This window comes from Balaenoptera ricei, chromosome 2 (assembly GCF_028023285.1).
Source record: "Balaenoptera ricei isolate mBalRic1 chromosome 2, mBalRic1.hap2, whole genome shotgun sequence".
Lineage (NCBI taxonomy): Eukaryota > Metazoa > Chordata > Mammalia > Artiodactyla > Balaenopteridae > Balaenoptera > Balaenoptera ricei.
In genome coordinates this window covers 81,617,866-81,637,885 of record NC_082640.1, presented here as the reverse complement: position 1 = coordinate 81,637,885, position 20,020 = coordinate 81,617,866, and the positions used below count along the sequence as shown (strand labels likewise).

Genomic DNA, 20,020 nt, shown 5'->3' with positions numbered 1-20,020 from the left:
TGTTAACCAGTTCATACTTAATGAGTCAAGAAAACAAATATATTTCAGATTTTTATCAATAAAGGTCATCATTGAGTTACATGACTTCAGGGAAATCTTTCTGTCTCTGGGGCTCATCTATAAAAATAAGGGGATTGGACTGCATGAACTGCAAAGTCATGCCAGCTCTAGCTTTCTGCAAACTTGTATTCATAGAGAAATCTCTCTAGCTTTATGCTAAAAAGCAGTAACACTATGTAAGGTAGAAATGGACCATGCTATGATGACCCTTACAGATTTAGACTTGAGTTTCAAAAAGAAAAAAAAAAAAAAGCACTAGTCCATTGTTCATCTACTTGGGCCCATGAGCAGTTGAAAGTGATAAATGTTGACCTTGTGATTTGTCTTAAGTTGCACTGGAGAACTGTGGATCAACCACCCCTCACTGTTTTGTTCAATTCACCAGAAACATTGGATCCAAAGGGCAACAGGTGGGGGATCAGAAGCCCTGGGTTTGTGTCCCACTCTGTCATTTACTAGTTTGGGGATCCTAAGTCATTTAACCCCTTGAGGCAAGTTTTCTTATTTGCAAGATGAAATATACTTAATTAATCTTTTAGTTCTGAAGTTCTATGAGAAGCCATAAATAATCCCTCAATAAAACATCTTTAGTTTATATAGTCACCTGGGGTTTACTTTCATATGTATTGATCTTAATTGATCCTCTCCACAACGTTTGGAGGCAAAAAGCAAAGTATTAGTGACTTGATTTCAGAGTTAGGTCTAGACTCCAGACTCCAGAGAATTTGGTAATTTGCCCAGTGTGCTTAGTAAATGGCAGCCCCAGCTGGAGCCTAGGCATTCTGATACTTCAACTGTTCTTTTCTTTTTATGACACACTGTCTTTCATTAAGTCCTGTAATCACCCTTTTATACTTTTCAAGCATTCTGGCACATTTTCCGGTTCTTTAAATTGTGAGGACCAACTATCCTTCTTCCCTTGGGGTTCATTTATGATTTTTAAACTATATAACACTAACACTTTGTTCATGTATATGTTTAAATGATTTCTTGAAAAGTACTCCATCTAACATTTATCCCTTCTTTTCCTGATTCTCTTTCAGATAGCAGTTCTGTGGATGAAAAGGTTTAAATCATACTTTTTCTTCCCTCCTGAGGGATTTTGTCTTTTGTACATGTTTGTTTGTGACATATTAGACCTGTTTTGGTTCTTCTGTTTTAGTTGTCAACTGTGCATGTTATCCCAGCTTTCCATTCTTTGGTTGTCCTTTAAGTGTGCCCCAATCTGTTGCATTTATGAAGAGGTTACACCTTGCCAGCTTCGCTTACTTTAGCTTACACTTGCCAACCTAGGGGTCTGCTACGGTCAAACTCAGCATCTGTTTTTAAGTCTGGCGAATCATGATCTCTCTGACTGATTCATGATCTTCACTGCACATACCAAGTTTTAAGGGCAAATAGTATTTGGAATATGATATTTTCCTCGACTCTGCCAGTGCTTTTGTCTGAATGCTGACAGCTAATTTCAAAACCTCCACTCACAAAAACACAGTAGCTTTGACTTGAAGCTGACCCTGCTTAGCATCTGTCATACTAGGTGTTACATGTCTAGTGCAGTTGATGCGTGTTCCAAATTCATGTATACACAGCTATAGGATGCTAAAAACCTCTTTCTTTTGTTTTGTTTTCCTCCATTTTCGTTTAAGGCTCGAATAGTAAGTGGCAATGGTTTGGATGCTTCCAAATTCTCTGCACTACAGGCGTTTGGTGGGTAAGTACATTCATAACCTTTCTAATTCATTCCATTCATCAGTGGTTCTCAGTGGTGGTCTCAACATATATATTTTGAGTGCAGAATGTTGCATGATGATATAACTAGCTTGCCTTGCTGTTGCTTTCTTTTCACAGTAAAATAGCTTTTATAGTGTTTTTAAAAAAGTAATATATAGATTTGTGTATATTTATGTTTAATTATATATACATGTATCTATATATAAAGAACAAAGTTGAAATCACCTAGCCAGAATAAACATTAACACGATCATTCCATACACAAAACATAACCGTATAATTTTACATTACTGAGTTCATGTTAATAAAATTAATAGTGTTTTGATTTGCTTGCTTGCACTTTACGATATGTGCATGAACATTTTTTTTATGTCAATAAGTGAATGAATGTAATCTTCACCATTATTTTTTATAGTTCCATTTAATGAGTGTATAAAGTATTTAAGATGTAATCACAAAATAATGTGTTAATTATATTTTCTATGTAAGATACTCAAACAGCAAAGGATCTCCTTTAATGCCCCTAATGACACATTGGTATCAGTTTGGCATGTGTGTTGTTAGGCCTTTTTCTGTGTGCTTGCAAACATATATGTTCTATAAGTTCATATAGAATAGTAGTTTTGTTTGTCTCTGTGTGTTGAACATAAATTAGGCCATTCTATATGTAAATAAAGAAGCACTAATTTAGTGCTGACATAATAGCAGATATCATTATAGTTGTTTCATATATAATGACTCATTTGTTCCTTACAGTAGCCCTGTGAGGTAAGTACTGTTTTGACCTCCATTTTACACATGAGGAAACTGATGTATAAAGTAGTTAAAAATAAAGAAAGAAAGAAAAGCAACCAAAACCAAACCTTTCTCTTCATACAGCTAGTAAGTAGCAAAGTCAGTATTCAAAGTTAGTCTTGTTCCAGAGTCTGTGATCTTAATTACTATGCTATATTTCATCTGCAGCTTGTGGGTTTCTTTTTCCTTACCTTTTCTTTTTTACTATTTGACAACATACCTTGGAAAACTTTCCACTTCATTATTCGTAAGTGATGTAAATATTTCAAAACATTTATGTAATGTTTGTTCATTCTTCTATTAATGAATTTTCCAGAATATTTCTGTGTCATTATTGTAAATGATACTAGAACAAACATATAATCAATTTTTGAAGTGTAATGTGTGGACCAAAGCTTATGCACAGGATAGATAGTTAAATTGTTATATAAGTGTTGAAATTTGAACACACTTGTGTACAATAGAAATAGAAGCAAAATTTAGATATATGGTTTAGGGTTTTTTGGAGGGGCAAAGAAATACTCTCACGGTTATGTTTTATAATATTCTCATCCTCTTCAAATGAATTTTGTTAAATAACATCCTCATGCTATTTTCTTTAAATTAAACATATGAACATTTTTGTTTCAAATTTAAGGGTCCTGAATAATAACATCATTTTTACTGAGATTTTTCAAATAAGTAACTAAGATATTATTTATGTATACAAACATTTCAGTGTCCTTTAAATATGTGAAGAATTATATTCACATTTGTAATGTCACAATAATTTAAATATGTTATAAAAACGAACTGTGGCAAAAGTTCACTATGGATTATCTATAGAAAATTCAAGTAATAAATGGATTACTCTCTCCCCACTACCCCACATATACTGTCTTTAAGTTTACACAAAAATGATACTGTGACAAAACTAATAAAATGTTTATTTTAGAAAATAAGTTGAATTCCAATTTAAATTTTAAAACAATTTGTATGCCATAGTCTTAGAGGCTTATCTGAGTTTATGAGCTTACAGTTCTTTCAATTCCTAACTTCCTGTGGCATCCATCACTTGAAAACAACTTGCTTTCTTAACTCATGTCTGAATATGGACTTTTATTATTGTCAGAACAATAGAGTTAATCTACATCCATGTTTTTGTTAAGTGTATGCTGTGTAAATGTCTAGCTACAATAGGTCATCTTTTCATTTCAATTCTTTAGATCCTTTCCACATTATTTTTCCAGAAATTTCCTATTTCAAGGACTTAGCAAGGGATTTTGGAATTATGATGGTATGGGAAAGGGGTGATAATTTTTAGTCTTCAAGAGAATTTGCTGTTATCTGAAGGCAAGTTCCTCTTGAAGAACCTGAAGAGTACCTTTAAATGCAAGCTTTCAGTCACAGCCTATTCCAGAAATATTTGTTTATTTTACTTTCCCTATCAATATTTAAATATATATATTTTAGTAGAGTAAAATATTGCTGTAATCCTCAATATTAAAATTTCTGTTGTCCTGGGAAACTGACACTGGAGCAGACTTTGAAAATAGGGAGTCATTGCTGCTTCAGGGCAAGGCTACTATATCCTTCACCTCTCTACCTTCAGCATCCCTAATGAGTTCAGAGCCAAACCACATCCATCCTTCCCTCTCACTTCTCAAGTGTCAATAAAAGCACAATCTATACACACTGAAACCAGACAATGGAATTAACAGTGCTGCTGATTTCTGCTCATTCTCTGTACATGTCCTGTAAGTATTGCTGGAAAATACATGCCAAACTTTATTTTTCCTATCTGTTACAATAAAAATTCAGACAGCTTCTTGGAAAAGAACTGAGAGGAAGAGAGAAAAGATGCACAGAAAAAGAGAAGGCTGGAAGGATGCTTGTTTCAGTGAAATCATTACATTTAACGTTTAACATCTCAGTGCTTTGATAAGAGTTTGGTAACTTTTGTCACATACGTAAGCTGAGAGTCATACCAAGATGACAGATGTACAAGAGCTTTTGGGGGAGAAACAGCTCAGATAAAGTGGAGAGACAGACAACAGGAGTAGGCAAGAAGTGCCTTGGACCATGATATAGGTCTGATACCTGGGGAAAGGGGGAGGAGAAAGAAGGAGGGCTAGGTATGAAAAGCCTTAAACTGACTGCAATGAAACTGCCATGAGACTGCAATAAAGTGTCAGTCGGACCAATGGGGAGCGCTAGAGGTGAGGCTCTCTGTTAGAGGAGTCCCACCTTGAGCATACAGGGGCAGCTCCTTACCCTCACCACGTTCACTCACTGAACGCTGGCAGCAGCTTGGGCAGAGTCTGGCCTCAAGTGAATGCTGCAGTTGATTCTGGAGGTGTGGTTACTGAGGGCTGACATCCAACTGTTCCTAGATTTTCTCTGAGGAATACCTGAGTGATACATGCCCGTGGCTACCCAGCCTCTGACATTTTGATGTCTTTAAATGTCAGTTTGATGACACAGAGATTGACAAATAGCAAAAGAAAAGCTTCTGTTTTGACCTCCCTTTCAAATAGGTAAAATAGCAAAAGAAAAAAAAAATACATGAAATAAGTGCTGAGATGTCCAAGGTTGTTCAATGATTGCCATGAACAAATAACTTTGTGAATGTGAATAAGTCAATCATTAGCCAAAGTTCTGAACAATTCCTTTGTTTTAAAGTTTACCTTGATTAAAATCATGGTTTTTGTTGTAGTTGTTACACCTGACATGAGTTAGGTGGTACAGTATATGGATACAGCAGGTTTAATATACTCTTGATATTTGTCATAGTTCTGACATTGCTTTTATAGTCGCTATAAACTTTAGGATGTCATATTCTGTCTTCACGCCACCTTCCCTGCTGCTAGTCTTTTTTTTTTTTTTTTGCCCATTTTTATTTTTATTTTTTTAACATCTTTATTGGAGTATAATTGCTTTACAATGGTGTGTTAGTTTCTGCTTTATAACAAAGTGAATCAGTTATACATATACTTATATTCCCATATCTCTTCCCTCTTGTATCTCCCTCCCTCCCACCCTCCCTATCCCACCCCTCTAGGTGGTCACAAAGCACCGAGCTGATCTCCCTGTGCTTTGCGGCTGCTTCCCACTAGCTATCTGTTTTACATTTGGTAGTGTATATATGTCCATGCCACTCTCTCACTTCGTCCCAGCTTACCCTTCCCCCTCCCCGTGTCCTCAAGTCCATTCTCTAGTAGGTCTGCATCTTTATCTTTATTCCCATCTTGCCCCTAGGTTCTTCATAACCTTTTTTTTTTTTTTTTTTTTAGATTCCATATATATGTGTTAGCATACGGTATTTGTTTTTCTCTTTCTGACTTCACTCTGTGTGACGGATAGGCAGAACACTCCATGACGTAAATCACAGCAAGATCCTTTTTGACCCACCTCCTAGAGAAATGGAAATAAAAACAAAAATAAACAAATGGGACCGCTGCTAGTCTTGATCTCCATGTTTTGTCAGGGCATGAAATCAGTCACTTAACATGGAAGCTAAGATTGTTCTTACTCTTAAGGGGCTCTTAACCCATCTTTTCTCATAGCAGCAGTCTTTTCTCTGGTAGCTGAAAACTTTTTGTTTGTTCCTATCTAGCCCATAAATTAAAATTTTCCCTGTCCCCTCAGGTAATTTCCTTACTTCTAAAGGAAAGGGCCAGAAATTCTCCGAAGCCTAGATCATGGCTCTTTCCAGAGCTATAAACCTTTCCCTGGGTCAATGGTTCATTGTACATTAAACATTCTTATATTCTCTGAACCAGGTTTGCCAAGTAACAAGAAAATGACAGCCCCGGTGTAAGTTTGCTTCACTCACAGTAGCAGGTCACTCTTTGGAGAAAAATGGAAGCTTTTTCTTTGACTTTCTGATTAGTGTTTTCATGGAAGAACTCCTTTTCTCGCCAGGGGCTTTGGTAGAGGAGTTCACTATAGATTTAGAGAGAAGTGAGTTAGGATTAGGACTGTTAATTGTTATAAGGGTTATCAGATGCAAACAGGATCTACTTTCACAATTCATAATTGTACAGCAATTCAATCACCATTACTGTACTTTTTTCAACTTATTCAGATGGCCATCAGTCTAGTTTTAATCCTCAATACCTTTTACCTAGGCAGTTGCAAGCTTATCTTCTACCTGATCTTCCTGCATCAATTTATTCCTCCACGTTAAGTCCAATCTATACACTGTTAAAGGTTAATCTCCTTAAAGCACAGTCCTTTTCTACTTAAATGTGTCTAATGACTCCTCATTTCTGCAATGTAAAGTATGGCTTTTTGTGCATGGCTTTGAATATACTTCTTGATTTCTATTTCTCTCTTTGTACAAAAGAGAAATATTATCTACCTTATCTGTGTTCTTGTTTGTGTCATTCCTATGGCACATATTAATTTCTTAAATTGCATAACCTTAACAAGATTCATATCCTTGATGACTTGATTTTAAGCTCTCTAAAGGCATAGAGTTGGTCTTTTATTACTTAGGTTTCCTTCTATAAAGTTTATGATAGTGTTTTGCCCATTCAGGACCTCATTCATAAGTTAATTTTGTTTTAGAATGGCAGTCTCTTTGATCAGTTGGTTAAGAATTACTTTTTAAGAGATTCAGGTCTACCACATTTTAAGAAAAATTTTTTCCTGAAATAATTGTGGTTTGAGGATCAGACACACATGAGAAGTACTCTGAGTTTTAAAAGCAGCTTAACCCACCCCTGAAACTCAGTGTTACTAAGCCCTTACAGGAAAAAAAATCATCAGGGGATTTTTCTCACAGTAGATGTAACCCTAGCTGACCAGGAGGCCACTTTGCTTTGGATTGTGAATCTCCTTTTCTCCATTTTGGAGAAACTTTTGAAGATTCTACTGAGAAAATTTATAAAAAATATTACTCTAATTATGCTAAGATAAATTTTATCCTTTCATTCTCCTATCAGAAAACCTTACCACTTTAGAAAACTCTAGATATAAATTCACACTGTATTAGAGATTTCCTGTAATAAAATCCATTCTTACTACTTGAGAAAGGAGAACTTTGGTGATTAATAATTGAACAAACTTTTTTACCTTGTCCTTTATAAAAGTAATAAAGGGAGTTGTCTTGCTTAATCTATTACAGAAAGAATGAAACCTGGCATCTCATAGCTAATGTCAGACATAATCATGACAGTGGGTAGTTATATAAGCTAGAAAAGAATCTCATATGAGGCTGAGGCAGTCCCAACCCTACTACAGACTCTGGATTATACCAGGTCCGCTAGTGCTCGGCACTCCGCCTGCAGTCCTCCTGCCAAGCAGAAATGTTATATTCTATACACCAAGATTTGGCCTAGACAGAGAGCCTCTTAACTAGGAAAACTGACATCAATAAGGCCATCAACTTTCTAAAACCCATGTATCAAATCCTGATTGCTAAGCCATTAGCTTCCCATGGCCAAAACAAAAACAAAACCAAAAAACCCTGGCTATCTAATTTTGGCCTACCACCAGCCATCAGTTTCCTAGTTCATGGTGAGCTGAAATGCTTCATTAGACTCTTGTAACTTACTCAGAGAGCACTCAATACCTCTATTGAGAAAATCTTGGTCATTAGAGAGTACATTTTTACGTTAGCCACAAAGACCAGCCACTAGACTGACTCCTTCAATGTATGAACCTACAAAACACCAGGACCACATTATTAGACCCTGTTAGTGTCTAGTGTTACAGTCTAAACCGGGCTTATAGATGCCATAGTTTTCTTGGAATGGATTATAAATCATTTCTTTCAGGCATATTTTTTTCCTACATAGATATTGGCAAAGAATTCACAGAACTCATTCAAAGGATTAAGAAAATGGAGCTGTTACCTCATTACTACTAGCTTATAGTTCACAAAGTTAGAGATTGACACCTTGCCTGAGTTTGTAGCTTAACATTTTTTTCTGACTATAAATGCAGAAGGACACTTGATTATGAGCCACTGTCAATCCAGGGATACTGTATAAGGCTCTCCAATCTTCTGGTAATGATACTAGTGAAAAGATTCTGCCATCCACAAGAGACCTGATGTCTACTCTAAATGAGACCATTTTCTGTGCCAAGAAAGCAGTCCATGGAGAATTCCTCACCCAGAGTACATTTGTACTTCTGTTATTAAATTGTTCATAAGAATATGCAACTTCAGGATCATCCTGGGTTGCAGGATTTTACTCATCACACAAAAGCCACTCTCTTGTTTTTGAGGAAGATAGGTTTACATTTTTGATCGAGAAGATGTGTGTGACTCTTCATCCATATCAGCCCTGGATGCACATAATGCCTTCATTCCAGGGAAGGAAACCACAGCCACCACCAGCCATCACCAGTGCTGACAGCTTTCCTTTAGCCAGTTCCTCGCCCTGGAGCCTTCCAGAATTGTTGCCTACAGCACTCGTTGGCTCCTCAGAAACAGCCTGCTTTTCCTTTTATCGTTAGGTGACTGCCAGGCAAAAACACACCCAACAGGAAGTGTTAGAAAATTACCAGCTATTGGTCAAAAAACATTGAAAATAACGCCTCTAGGTAAGATGGCAGTTATGACTACCTTGCTTCCTAAACCAGAGGATTCTTTCCAAAACTTAATTGATATGGCTGTTGAGTACATCGAACATACATGAACTATCTTAGGGGGAAAAAAATGAGCTTGATCATTGTATATCCCGGTAAAGCATATGTTGAATGGGGTTTTAAGTATCTTTTAATAAATGAATACCATATTCCATGAAGGCAGATAACAGAGATTTCCTCTTATAGGCAGACGATAGAGTAGAGCAGAAAAACAGTAATCGTCACTGCTAACAAAATAGTTTGCCTCCATACCTCGGAATTACTCCTTATTTGAAGTAACAGGTTTGCTTAATCCACGGTGTGTTCTTAAATATTTAACAGCTTGATGTTCGAACCATAATTCTCAGATATGACCAATTCTACCTTGATGTCCAGTAGGTAGTTCTTTGTTTTTAGTCTTTCTTAGCATTTAGAAACAGTATGAAATATTATAGGGGGAATATAAGGAAGCATTTTAGATATTTTAAAAATGGGGATGATGTTTTAAATTCATAATTATTATAATAATATTTTTTTCTGGTGTTACAGTATAACAGGCCCATATCTACGCATTATTTATGCATTATCGTCTTTAATCCTCATCACAACTTTTTGAGGTAGATGTTACAATTATTTTATTTTTCAAATGAGGTTACTGAGGCTTAGAGGTATTAAATATGGTCAAGGTGAAATAGTGATTATTAGAGCTGAGGTTTGAACTAGGTCTACCATATTCCAGGGCTTGACTGCTCTACTATTATGCCAAACTGATGTAATTTGCAAATAGATGATGCTTGAGTCTACCTCAGTTCTTTGTAATTATATATTATACTTTGAACTTGATATTTCATTATGTATTAGTCTGACAAGGTTTCTAAATATGGATATCGAATAAATGTTGTACATATATTTCTATCTAGATTCCAGGAAAGTATTTGCTAAGGGTTTTTGTATTACCCCTAGAAATATATAATATTTCATAATATCACTGAGGTGAATTAGTGATGGATTGAATGACTGATCCCAGAGTATTAGACAGATTATTTTTAGTTGAACTAAATGGAAATATGAAAGATCTGATTGTAGGATTTGAGGGTAACATGGTTGGGCAAAATAACTAGTGTTATTAGATAATGGAGTTAATATGTAAAAGATTTTTAGCATACTACAACTGAATATAACAAGATGAAGTATCAATAGTATATCAGTCAGGATAAACTAAGTTACTATGCAATAACCCACCATACTACCTCATTTTAGTGTATTAATCAAATAAAGGTTTATTTCTCACCCACACTACGTTTTCAATGCATATAAAACAAGTGAGGAGGATGTACTTGATAGTTGCCCAGGGAACCAGGCTGGCAAAGGTTTGTCTCAACACACACTTTCATGTTTTCACTGTAGGGAAATTAGGATGTGGCACACTGGACTCTTAACTCTTAAAACTTCCAGTTAGATGTGGCATGCCTCCCTTCTGTTCATATTACAATGGACAAAGCAAATCACATAGAATAACTACTTTAAAGGGAGGGTTGAGGTGCAGTCCTATCATGTGTCTGAAAGGACGAAAGACCTGGAATGTTTCTCAACAGCCCTAATTATCACAACTAGGGATAAATGTGGGCTTTGAACTCAGACTCTATAGAAGAGAGCAAATACAGTTTAACATCAGTGTATGAAAAATTTCCAAGTGTTCATTGAATCTAGTGACACATTAAGTAAGGTTGTGGTGCTAATGCAGGGGGCCTGCAGGGAAAGCCCCCGTAGAGCACATGGAGGGAAGTGCAGGGTTGGAACGGGACAGAAAGCCTGGCACTTGTCGAGCTCCCCTGCTTCTAGGACTGTGTGCTCAGTTCAGGGACCAACACCTGAACAGGGTGTAGACAAAAGAGAAGGCTTGCAGATCAAACAAACAGGTTGAAAAGGGGTCTCAAATCATACCATAGGAAAAACCACCAATGAACCAGGGACACTGAATCTGGAAAAGAGAAAGTTGTGGTGAGAATGTGCTCAAGGTCTTCAGATATTTAAAGGATTAGGTGTGGAAAAAGGGATTACATTGTCCTGAGCTTCACAGAGGGAAAACCATGGCTTACCGGTGAAATTATGAGTAGGCAGACTTCTCAATGTGAGAAGAAATTTCCAACAGGAAGAGATTTTGTAAAAACTAAATTCTCCATTTCCAGAGAGATTTAAATAGTTTGGGTGATCACTTGTTAGAAATGCTGCAAAGGAAATTTAAATATCAGATGTTTGATTCTTTAAAGCCTCTTCTAAACTTAAGATTCTATTACATCCTATCCTAATATTACATCCTATCCTAATATAATCACTCTATCAGACAGATGTTGCTGTGTAGTAAACCACCCTAAAATTCAGTAGCTTAAAACAATGAATCTACTAGTGTTGTCTGCATTCACTTAGGCATGTATGGTCCGCTGGACAGGGCCTGGTTGTCACATGTCTGTGGGTATATGGCTATTATCTGGGCAACAGAGGACAGTTGGCTTTATGTCACTCATTGTCCAGCCAGCCAGATCAAGCTTATTCATATGGCAGTGACGGGATTCTAAGAAAACTAGTGGAAGCAGCAAGACTACTTTAAGCCAAGGCTGGAATTGACAACCAGCTCTTTTGCTACATTCTGTTGTCCAAAAAAAGTAATAAATTCAGCTCAGATCCAAGGAACATGGAAATAGACCCTGACTCTTTATGGGAGACATGAACTGAGGCCATTTTTTTTTTAATGATCTACCATAATTATGTATACCTATAATTAAATATTATTCAAAAATAACATATTTCTTATAATTTGAAGAAAATAGAATGTTATTCCATGTATTTACCTTTACTTACAATATGATAGTCTCCGTACTTGGAATAATTAAAAAGTAGGAATTACTATGAAAATGCCAGAATCTCATTTTTGGTATTTAACCACTTAGCTGCAATACAAGGTAAAGTGTGACTTACTTTCCAGTGGATAAAGTGCTCTGAAAATTTATAAAAGGAAGATATTTCTGATTCGGAGTTATCAGGGAAGACTTGATGGAGAAGATGGCACTGAATTGGGCTTTGACGTTTGTGTAGGATTTTGATAATTGGATATAGAAAAGTCAGAGCAGGAAGCAGTACAAAAACTTAAATAGCATCATGGGCAAGAAAATGTATTGGACAATAATGTGTCAGAATTCATGCAGGAGAAAAGTGGAAGATGGGTTTGGACAGGCAAGTGGAAACTTTGAATACATGACTATAGATATTAAATATATTAATCTTTTGAATAATGTATCTATAACTTTGAATTCCTGCATCTTGTGAAAATGACTCAGTTGTTCTGGGAACATAATGGTTGAACAATAACTACTAGATGATGATAATGAAGGGAAGAAGCTATGAATTTATATTCACAAGATTGTATGGTTTTCTTTAACAGAATAGACTCATCTGCCAAAAGTACAAGAGACAATTTTTAGATACACATTAGTCTTCAGAGGCAAGTGTGCTCAGGCGTAGCAGACACGTCTTTTGTCTGGAGTACTTTTACGTAACTCTGTCAACCGTGAAAAACATCACTGCAACTCCTGCTCATTATCTTGATGCTTAGACTCTAAGGTTCCAGGGAGGAAAGGCCAAAGCAGAGACTGGTAGAAGCCATTGCTGCTCAGAATGATCTGAGTATAAATCTTTTCACACAGGGTGACACCATCTGCCTCATAATCTTTGCATATAAAGATTCCTTCAGGAAACAATACCTGAAATAATTGTTCCAGGTGACAACTACGGTGACAACTACAAAATCTCAAGTTTCAGAAGAATCCCCAAGTTTAATAAGATGCATTTATACAATTGTATCAAGTATAGGAAGTAAAAAAAAAAAAAAAAATGGAGACATAAAATTTCTTCTGGAAATGCAAATTAATCCAAGTATACCATGAGAGAAATACAGTGTCCCTTATAAACTTCACATAGGTACAAAGCAGAAATGTCAGAAGTGATGAAATATGTTAGTTGGTATATGAGTTTGTCTCACTGGAAATGTAAGTGCTTAGAAGGAGTTAAAAAAAAAAAAAAAAGAAGTGGGCTGACAGTATTTGCTGTAGCTATCTTTTGCTGGGTTTTGGGATTTGGAATATTTTTTGTTGTTTATTTACATATTTGCTTTTCTCTAGATCTTCTATATATTTTTGACTTTTCTATAATAAATGTGTATTAATTCTACATTTAAAATAAAAGTATAGAAAGTACCAAAGCTATAGCACAGGAGTGAATGAAACCACAGATTATATGCAACAGAGTATCCTGTCTGGGTCAGAGTTGAGACTCATTTGATCAATGTGGTGAGATCTGTGAAAGCTCTTGCCAAGGTATGTATTTGCCTTCGTTGATTTATACAGAGTTTGAAGAGAGTACGTGAGCAGTACTCATAATTGGGGTTCAGACTTAGACATATTTGGTGGTAAAGCTGGCTTAGCAGTAATGAAAGTGATTTGCAGCAGAATTCAGGGAAGGACAGGGGGATTCCTGTGAAATGTCTAATCAAAAGGAACAAAAGTAGCCTGACATGGCAATTCAGACTAAGACCTGAATAGGAGGGAGAAGGAGTTGTGTGTGTGTGTGTGTGTGTGTGTGTGTGTGTGTGTGTGTGTTTTAAGCTATCCTTATCCAGCCTTAAAAAGTTGTATAAGTAACTTGTAAGGAGAAAAAAGGGTATATGTGACTTTGAGCTGTTCTTTTTTTTTTTTTTTTTTTCATGTAATGTCTTTTGAGCTGTTCTTTTGGGATCCGGGCAAAACTGCTGAATCCCCCTGCCCTCCCCAGCTGAGTACAAACAAAGGGTACACACTAGAGACAGAACACTAAGTAAGGGCTAATCATATTTTCAGTTCTTTCATTCAGCCAATGGGACCTGAGGAGGGGAATATCCTGCATCATCCCTGAGCAAAAGGCAAATGTGGTATATCAGTGAATATACAGGCGTTGGAATTAGAAGTCCTCTTTTTCAATCTTGACTCCACCATTGATTAGCGGGGTGAGCTTGGGCAAGTCATTTAATCTGTAAGTCATGATGCCTCATTTGAAAAATGTGGTTTATAACCATAACAGTTAGCTCACAGGATCATTTAATGCATCTCAGCTTTTTCACCCAGCACATACAAATGTAATATTTTTATGATACATTACCAGAAAAGTAAAAGCTTTGCTCATGGTGGCCAGAGATAGGGTCTCCTGGGACCAAAGAGTTTTGCAGGACACAGGTAAACCCAGGAAAGCCCTGAGCAAATTGGGTTGAAGTGGCCATCCTAGAGGAGCCAAGGGACTCTGGCTGCCCCAAATGGCCACTAAGGTGGTTTCTCTAAGATCAGCATACCTGTAACACATGTGTAGCTCACTAGAAACTCTTGTTAAGGGAATTAAATTAGGCAATATACTTCTTTCTATGCAACTCTACTTCTCTGGGCTTCTGCCTGAAAAAATGCATGGATTCAAGCTTGGAGAAGTAGTTTCCTACTTCAGTTTCCTGCTCGGCATATTTCATTAGACATGATTGTTTGCCCCTCGAAAATACAAGGGTCATATCTCAAAGACAAAGGAACAGGGAAGAGAGGGGCCTTACGAGAGAGAATGGAGAGTCCATTTCTGATCTGAATTGAGAGTGAAAAGGAGAAACGGGTAGCATACAATCTGTTCTCTTGACCCTTTGAAGAAGCTACCGTAAGTAGAACTCAGCAGGGCTACCTCTCTTTTCTAAAAATCTTTGATGTTTGACTGAAGATGTGGCAGATACTGACAAACTTCCCCCCTTTTAGTGTGTATTACAGTCTAGTTCTCTGCTTTTATTCACTAGATATTAGCCTTATCATCTCAAATGAGATAAGCTTCTTCTTTCCTGCTATTGCAAGCTGGGGCATGGGCAGGCTTTTATTTCACTATCTCTGGCAGAAAGGGTGAACCTCTTGGAGTCAGAGCTGAAAACAGATCTGACCACTGCTTAGAAACTGGACACTCCCTGCATCACACCATTAAACATCTCCCTGATGGCAATGTGCCTTATTATTATACTTTAGCTGTCTCATACTCACTACTGAGCAGGCTACAATAGAACTAATAAACATTCTGATACAATAATTTCCAAGTTTCTCTAGTATCCAAATTCTATTGAGACCATTGGACCAGACAGCATAAACACAGTAAAAATCTGATATAATATAAATATCAATGGATTCAGTTGAGAGGAAAGACAGAAGGAGGACTGTAAAATTTTGGAGATAAGTCAATACATTTATTAAGAGTACACCAAGAGCAAAAGCACTCTTTATTCTAAGGATCTTTTTTGATTAGAGGGTGCAAAACATAAGGCCATCTCTCTCCTTGTGCATGTTGCATTAAGCTGAGAAGATAGTTGAGGGGATAAGACTGGCGTGTGAATTATAAGGGACCATAGGAAACAGGAAAGAAAAACCAGGTGGCCTTGTGGCCAAAATATACATGAATGATCTCTTAGTATTTAAGACCCTACTTAACAGTGACTTGGACATGTGGATTAGTGATCCATTTTGGTAGATGAATAGGGTGTTCATGAGGGGTATTATTGGGACATAAGGATTTTGAAAATCAGCTGGTACCAGATTGGGAAGGACCTTGAACATCAACTATGAAGCACGGGTTTTTTGTGTTTTCTAAACTGATTTTCTAACTCCAAATACCCAAAGGATATGTTGGCTCACCAGAATCAGGGGAAGTGCCATGTGCACCTTCCTCTTCTCTTGGATGTTGTATCACCTGCATAGCCTGTCGTTGAGGAAAGCACCGGCTTTAGACAATCAGAAGCCAGGGAGGACACTTGAACAACAATTTAAAAAAAAAAATTTGTATGAAGATTGAAGTGGAAGTTGTGTATTATATATACTAGAAACCAGATAATTGGAAGACTTGAAATATTATGGACAAAAAGCATAACGACTACTTTATCAGAACAAATGATGACTTTAAGCATCTTCAACTGGGGGAAATATGAAGTGGATAGTCAAATATAAATGTTGGGTAGTCTTCTAGGGACGAGGGACTAGATCATGGGTGAAAGTTTGGGATTGGTGTAGAGATTAGAGATTGAATTCTGCAGAAGTTGATAGCTAAATGGAAATGGCACAGATAGGGTATAGAAACCTACGCAGAATGACTAAGAAAGAAGAATGTTGTTAAATCCTCATGACAGTGTATACTACTTTCTTCCTTGTATCAAGTAGCAGAATGTTACAGCATATGCTTGTGTCATAGAAACTGTGATAAGTGGTTGTTCACTCCAGGATATCCTTGACTGATGTGTTCTGAGACTAATTTATGAAGATCTAGAGTCATTCATTCTCTTTTTAAATTTAGAAATGGAATTCATGTACTTTAATTCTGGTGTAAGATTCTGATGTCTGGAATTCTAGCTAAATAGCTATTTATCAGTACATCTATGGCAGGTTTCTTAATTTCTCTAAAATTAGTTTCTTCATCTGTATAAGTGAATAATTGCAATTTCCACCTCATTTCAGTGCTATGAGTATTAAATGAATCAGCATATGTAACTGTTTTACACTACTGTTTTACAATATATAGCATATAAAAAACAAATGGTCGTTACATGCTGATCGTTAATAATTGTTCCATGATTTCAAATATGCTTTAAAATCTGTATCTCTCATAGCTTCTTGATACTTTAGATTTTAAAGATCAAATTACTTTAATGAGAACTTAAGTGCTCACATCAGTGAATACCCTTTGTAACATCACATTCATATTGAACTACTATATGTCAGTTTAAAATGTGCTAAGAAAAGCCAATGTGGGTAGCACGACAGCCCCAAAATTGAGTGCTTTGCTGGTCCACACTTGATGGGTTATTATAAATAACTCTTTGGATCTATATTTAATTTTAGGGTCATTCTGTAAATTGAATAATAAGAACAAATAAGCTGGTGAATTTGGGCACAGAGAATGAGGTCTTAGGCTAGCATTAGTCATAAAGCCATGACCTGCTGCCTGGCATATGTGCCTAGTTTGACAGTGGCGTAAGACTTCCTGAAGCTAATGATTTTATCCAGGGAAACTGCAGCTGGCCTAAGTTTAAATATTTATTAAATGTTTCAATGAAATAGAATTAATAATACTGTCACAATTTCTCTTACAATGGGAATAAACATAATACTTTTATAGGTTGAGTAGTTTTCCTGTTTTTTGGTATTTTTATGTTTTATTTTTTATTGGATACAGTAGGCCTTTTGTCAATTATCATTAGAAGTTTGTTTTCACACACTTCCATGTCTCTGCCGTAGAGGGATTTGTGGTTTTGCTGAAGCATAAATTTTATGTTGTTTATCCAAAATTCTCTGTTCTATGTTCTCTAGCTATTAAGAAATTACATATTGTAGAGTCATATTGTTGTTATTTGTAAATCTGTGTGTAAATCTGTGTGTGTGTATGACAAATTGATGTTTAAGATTTTTTCCATATACCCGATACCAATCTATAACTCACAGGGTTAAGGTGAGGCCAGACATGAGATTCAAATACAATTCTTGGTAATTTCATTAGAAAGGTAGAGACTTGTCCATTTTCCTGTTTGGTTCCCTCCAGGGCTCATCCCCTGTGATTGCAGAATCTAAGACCAAATTCCCTTGGCTTGTGCCTTTATGAAATCATGAATGGACAAACCAAAAGACATTCAGAGAGACTGCCTGGGCCAGTCTTTGTAGTAAGAGAGAGACATTTGAACTACTGTGGCCTCATGCCAGAAGATCTCCTGGCAAGGATATTTAGGCCAGTTCCAGAACATAGACAGTTCCTGGATATTAGTGCAAAAGGTCTCCTGGGGTCTCTAGACTCAGAAATCATCTCCCACCTCCTTCCTGCATCTAATGCAAACTAGTTACATTCTAGTTAATGTGCTTTTTAGTTTCCACTTAATTCATTAGCTCTCTAGTCCCTTACAGAGCTGTGTTCTTAAACTACTCTGAATTTAAAATAGTTTCCTAAATGATCCCTTATTCAAATTCAACTAGATTAAGCATGAAGGGGATATCTAGAGAAAACAGACGTTGAACAATTCAAGTCACTGTGTTTAATTTTAACTTTTCAACCTATGTTACCTGAACAGGTAAGAGATGAGACATCTAGATAAAGTTATGCCATATTTTGGGATTTTCTTCTCTTTCTTTCTCTGTCCCTCTCCAAGGTAGACAGAATAATGGCCCCGCAAAAATGTATACATTCTAAACCCTGAAACCTGTGAATATATTGACTTACTTGGCAAAAGGAACTTTGTAGATGTGACTGAATTTAGGATCTTGAAATGAGGAGATTATCCTGAATTATCTGGGTGGAACCAATGTAATTATAAGGGTCCTTTTAAGGGAGACAGAAGCATTAGAGTCAAAAAATGAGATGTGATGTAAAGAAGGGAAGCAGAGGTCAGAGTGATATAAGGAAGGGGCCACAAGCTAAGGCAGCTTCAGCCTCTAGAAGCTGGAAAAGGCAAGGTAATTGATTCTCCCCAAAAGCAAACAGTAGGATCACAGCCCTGCTGATCCCTTGATTTTAGGATTTCTGACCAGAACTATAAAATAAGACATTTTTGTTATTTTTAAGCCACTAAATTTGCGATACTTTGTTATAGCAGCATATAGGAAACTAGTACCCTATCCCTCTATTTTTTTTTTTTTTAAATGGGTCTAAATCATTCTTAAACTTTACCGCCAGCATACTTTGCATCTTCTGGAACATCTACCGTCCTTCTTTTCAGTTTCTTGTCTTCTATCTTATACAGGTTGCTTTATTTTATAACCAGAGCCTCTTGTGCACATTTACTACTATGGCTACTTGAGAATTGAGATTGCTTCTGTCATCAATCTAACAGAAATTATTTATCCAATATAGGCTAGGTGCTCAGTGCTGTGCTAGATATTGTTTTAATGTATCCTTTTCTCTAACAGGTTACAATCTCTTTTGTAATCATGTGTTGAGTAATAAACTTGGAGAGGGAAGTTACTTGCAACCTGAAAAATCAATTATTACCTAGTTCATTAGCTAGCATAGAAAAAGAATTTCTTTTCCTAGCTGGAGTATTATGTTCTCCAATGTAAATTATAATACCCATTTATTTTGGAAGTTATTATTCATAAAGTTATTTGCTTCCTTAAAATGCCAGGTAAACAGTGTTAAAACTGAAAAGGAAGGAAACATGGAGCTAACATCTCCTAAATAAGAACAGGTTTTAAAAGTAGAAACAGCCTTTGTTCAATTCAACAGGGTTTCCAGAACCATCACCCTCTTGAGGGGCCGCTTTCACTAACAATTATGTTATGTATGTGCGTTGTTGAATTTGAAATACAGTGTTAAGTGCTCTGAATTGTTGTACACTACTTGGATTTGATTTTTCTTAGCAACCAATCCAACTGGCACTGAAGGACTAGAAACAATGAGAACTCTGATTTTCAAGCAGCAAAAAATTCAGGTAGTTCTAGTTTAGAATGATATCATCGTGATATTTTATAAGTTGGTGTTTTAATTAATGTGGTAGCAGTTTGTTTACCTTTAGGTTTTTGTACGTCACAGAATATTGTTAAAATAATTTATTTAAAAATGGAAAATACAGAAAAGAATACATCAAAATTACTTTCAAGATCCTGCAATCCAGAGATAGAGTTAATATTGTGTGTGTGTTTGTGTGTGTACTTTTAAATAATCCATACTCATTTCAAAATTTCCATGAACTCCAAAAGTGAAATTAATAAAAAGTCCAAATCCACATCCCTTCTCTCTTAGTATCTCCTTTCCCACTTCCCAGGATTAGCCATTGTTTACAATTTATTGTGTATTCTTCTAGAAA

General features: G+C 36.3%; 1 protein-coding gene across 2 annotated transcripts in view; it reads left to right on the top strand.

Moving 5' to 3' along the window:
- Positions 1-20,020, top strand: part of UNC13C (unc-13 homolog C) — a 596,809-nt gene that overhangs the window by 132,246 nt on the left and 444,543 nt on the right. For both annotated transcript variants that reach the window (XM_059915534.1, XM_059915533.1), the window contains exons 2-3: positions 1,104-1,126; positions 1,707-1,771. In XM_059915534.1, the coding sequence (XP_059771517.1) occupies positions 1,104-1,126; positions 1,707-1,771 (88 nt within the window). The remainder of the gene's footprint in view (positions 1-1,103; positions 1,127-1,706; positions 1,772-20,020) is intronic.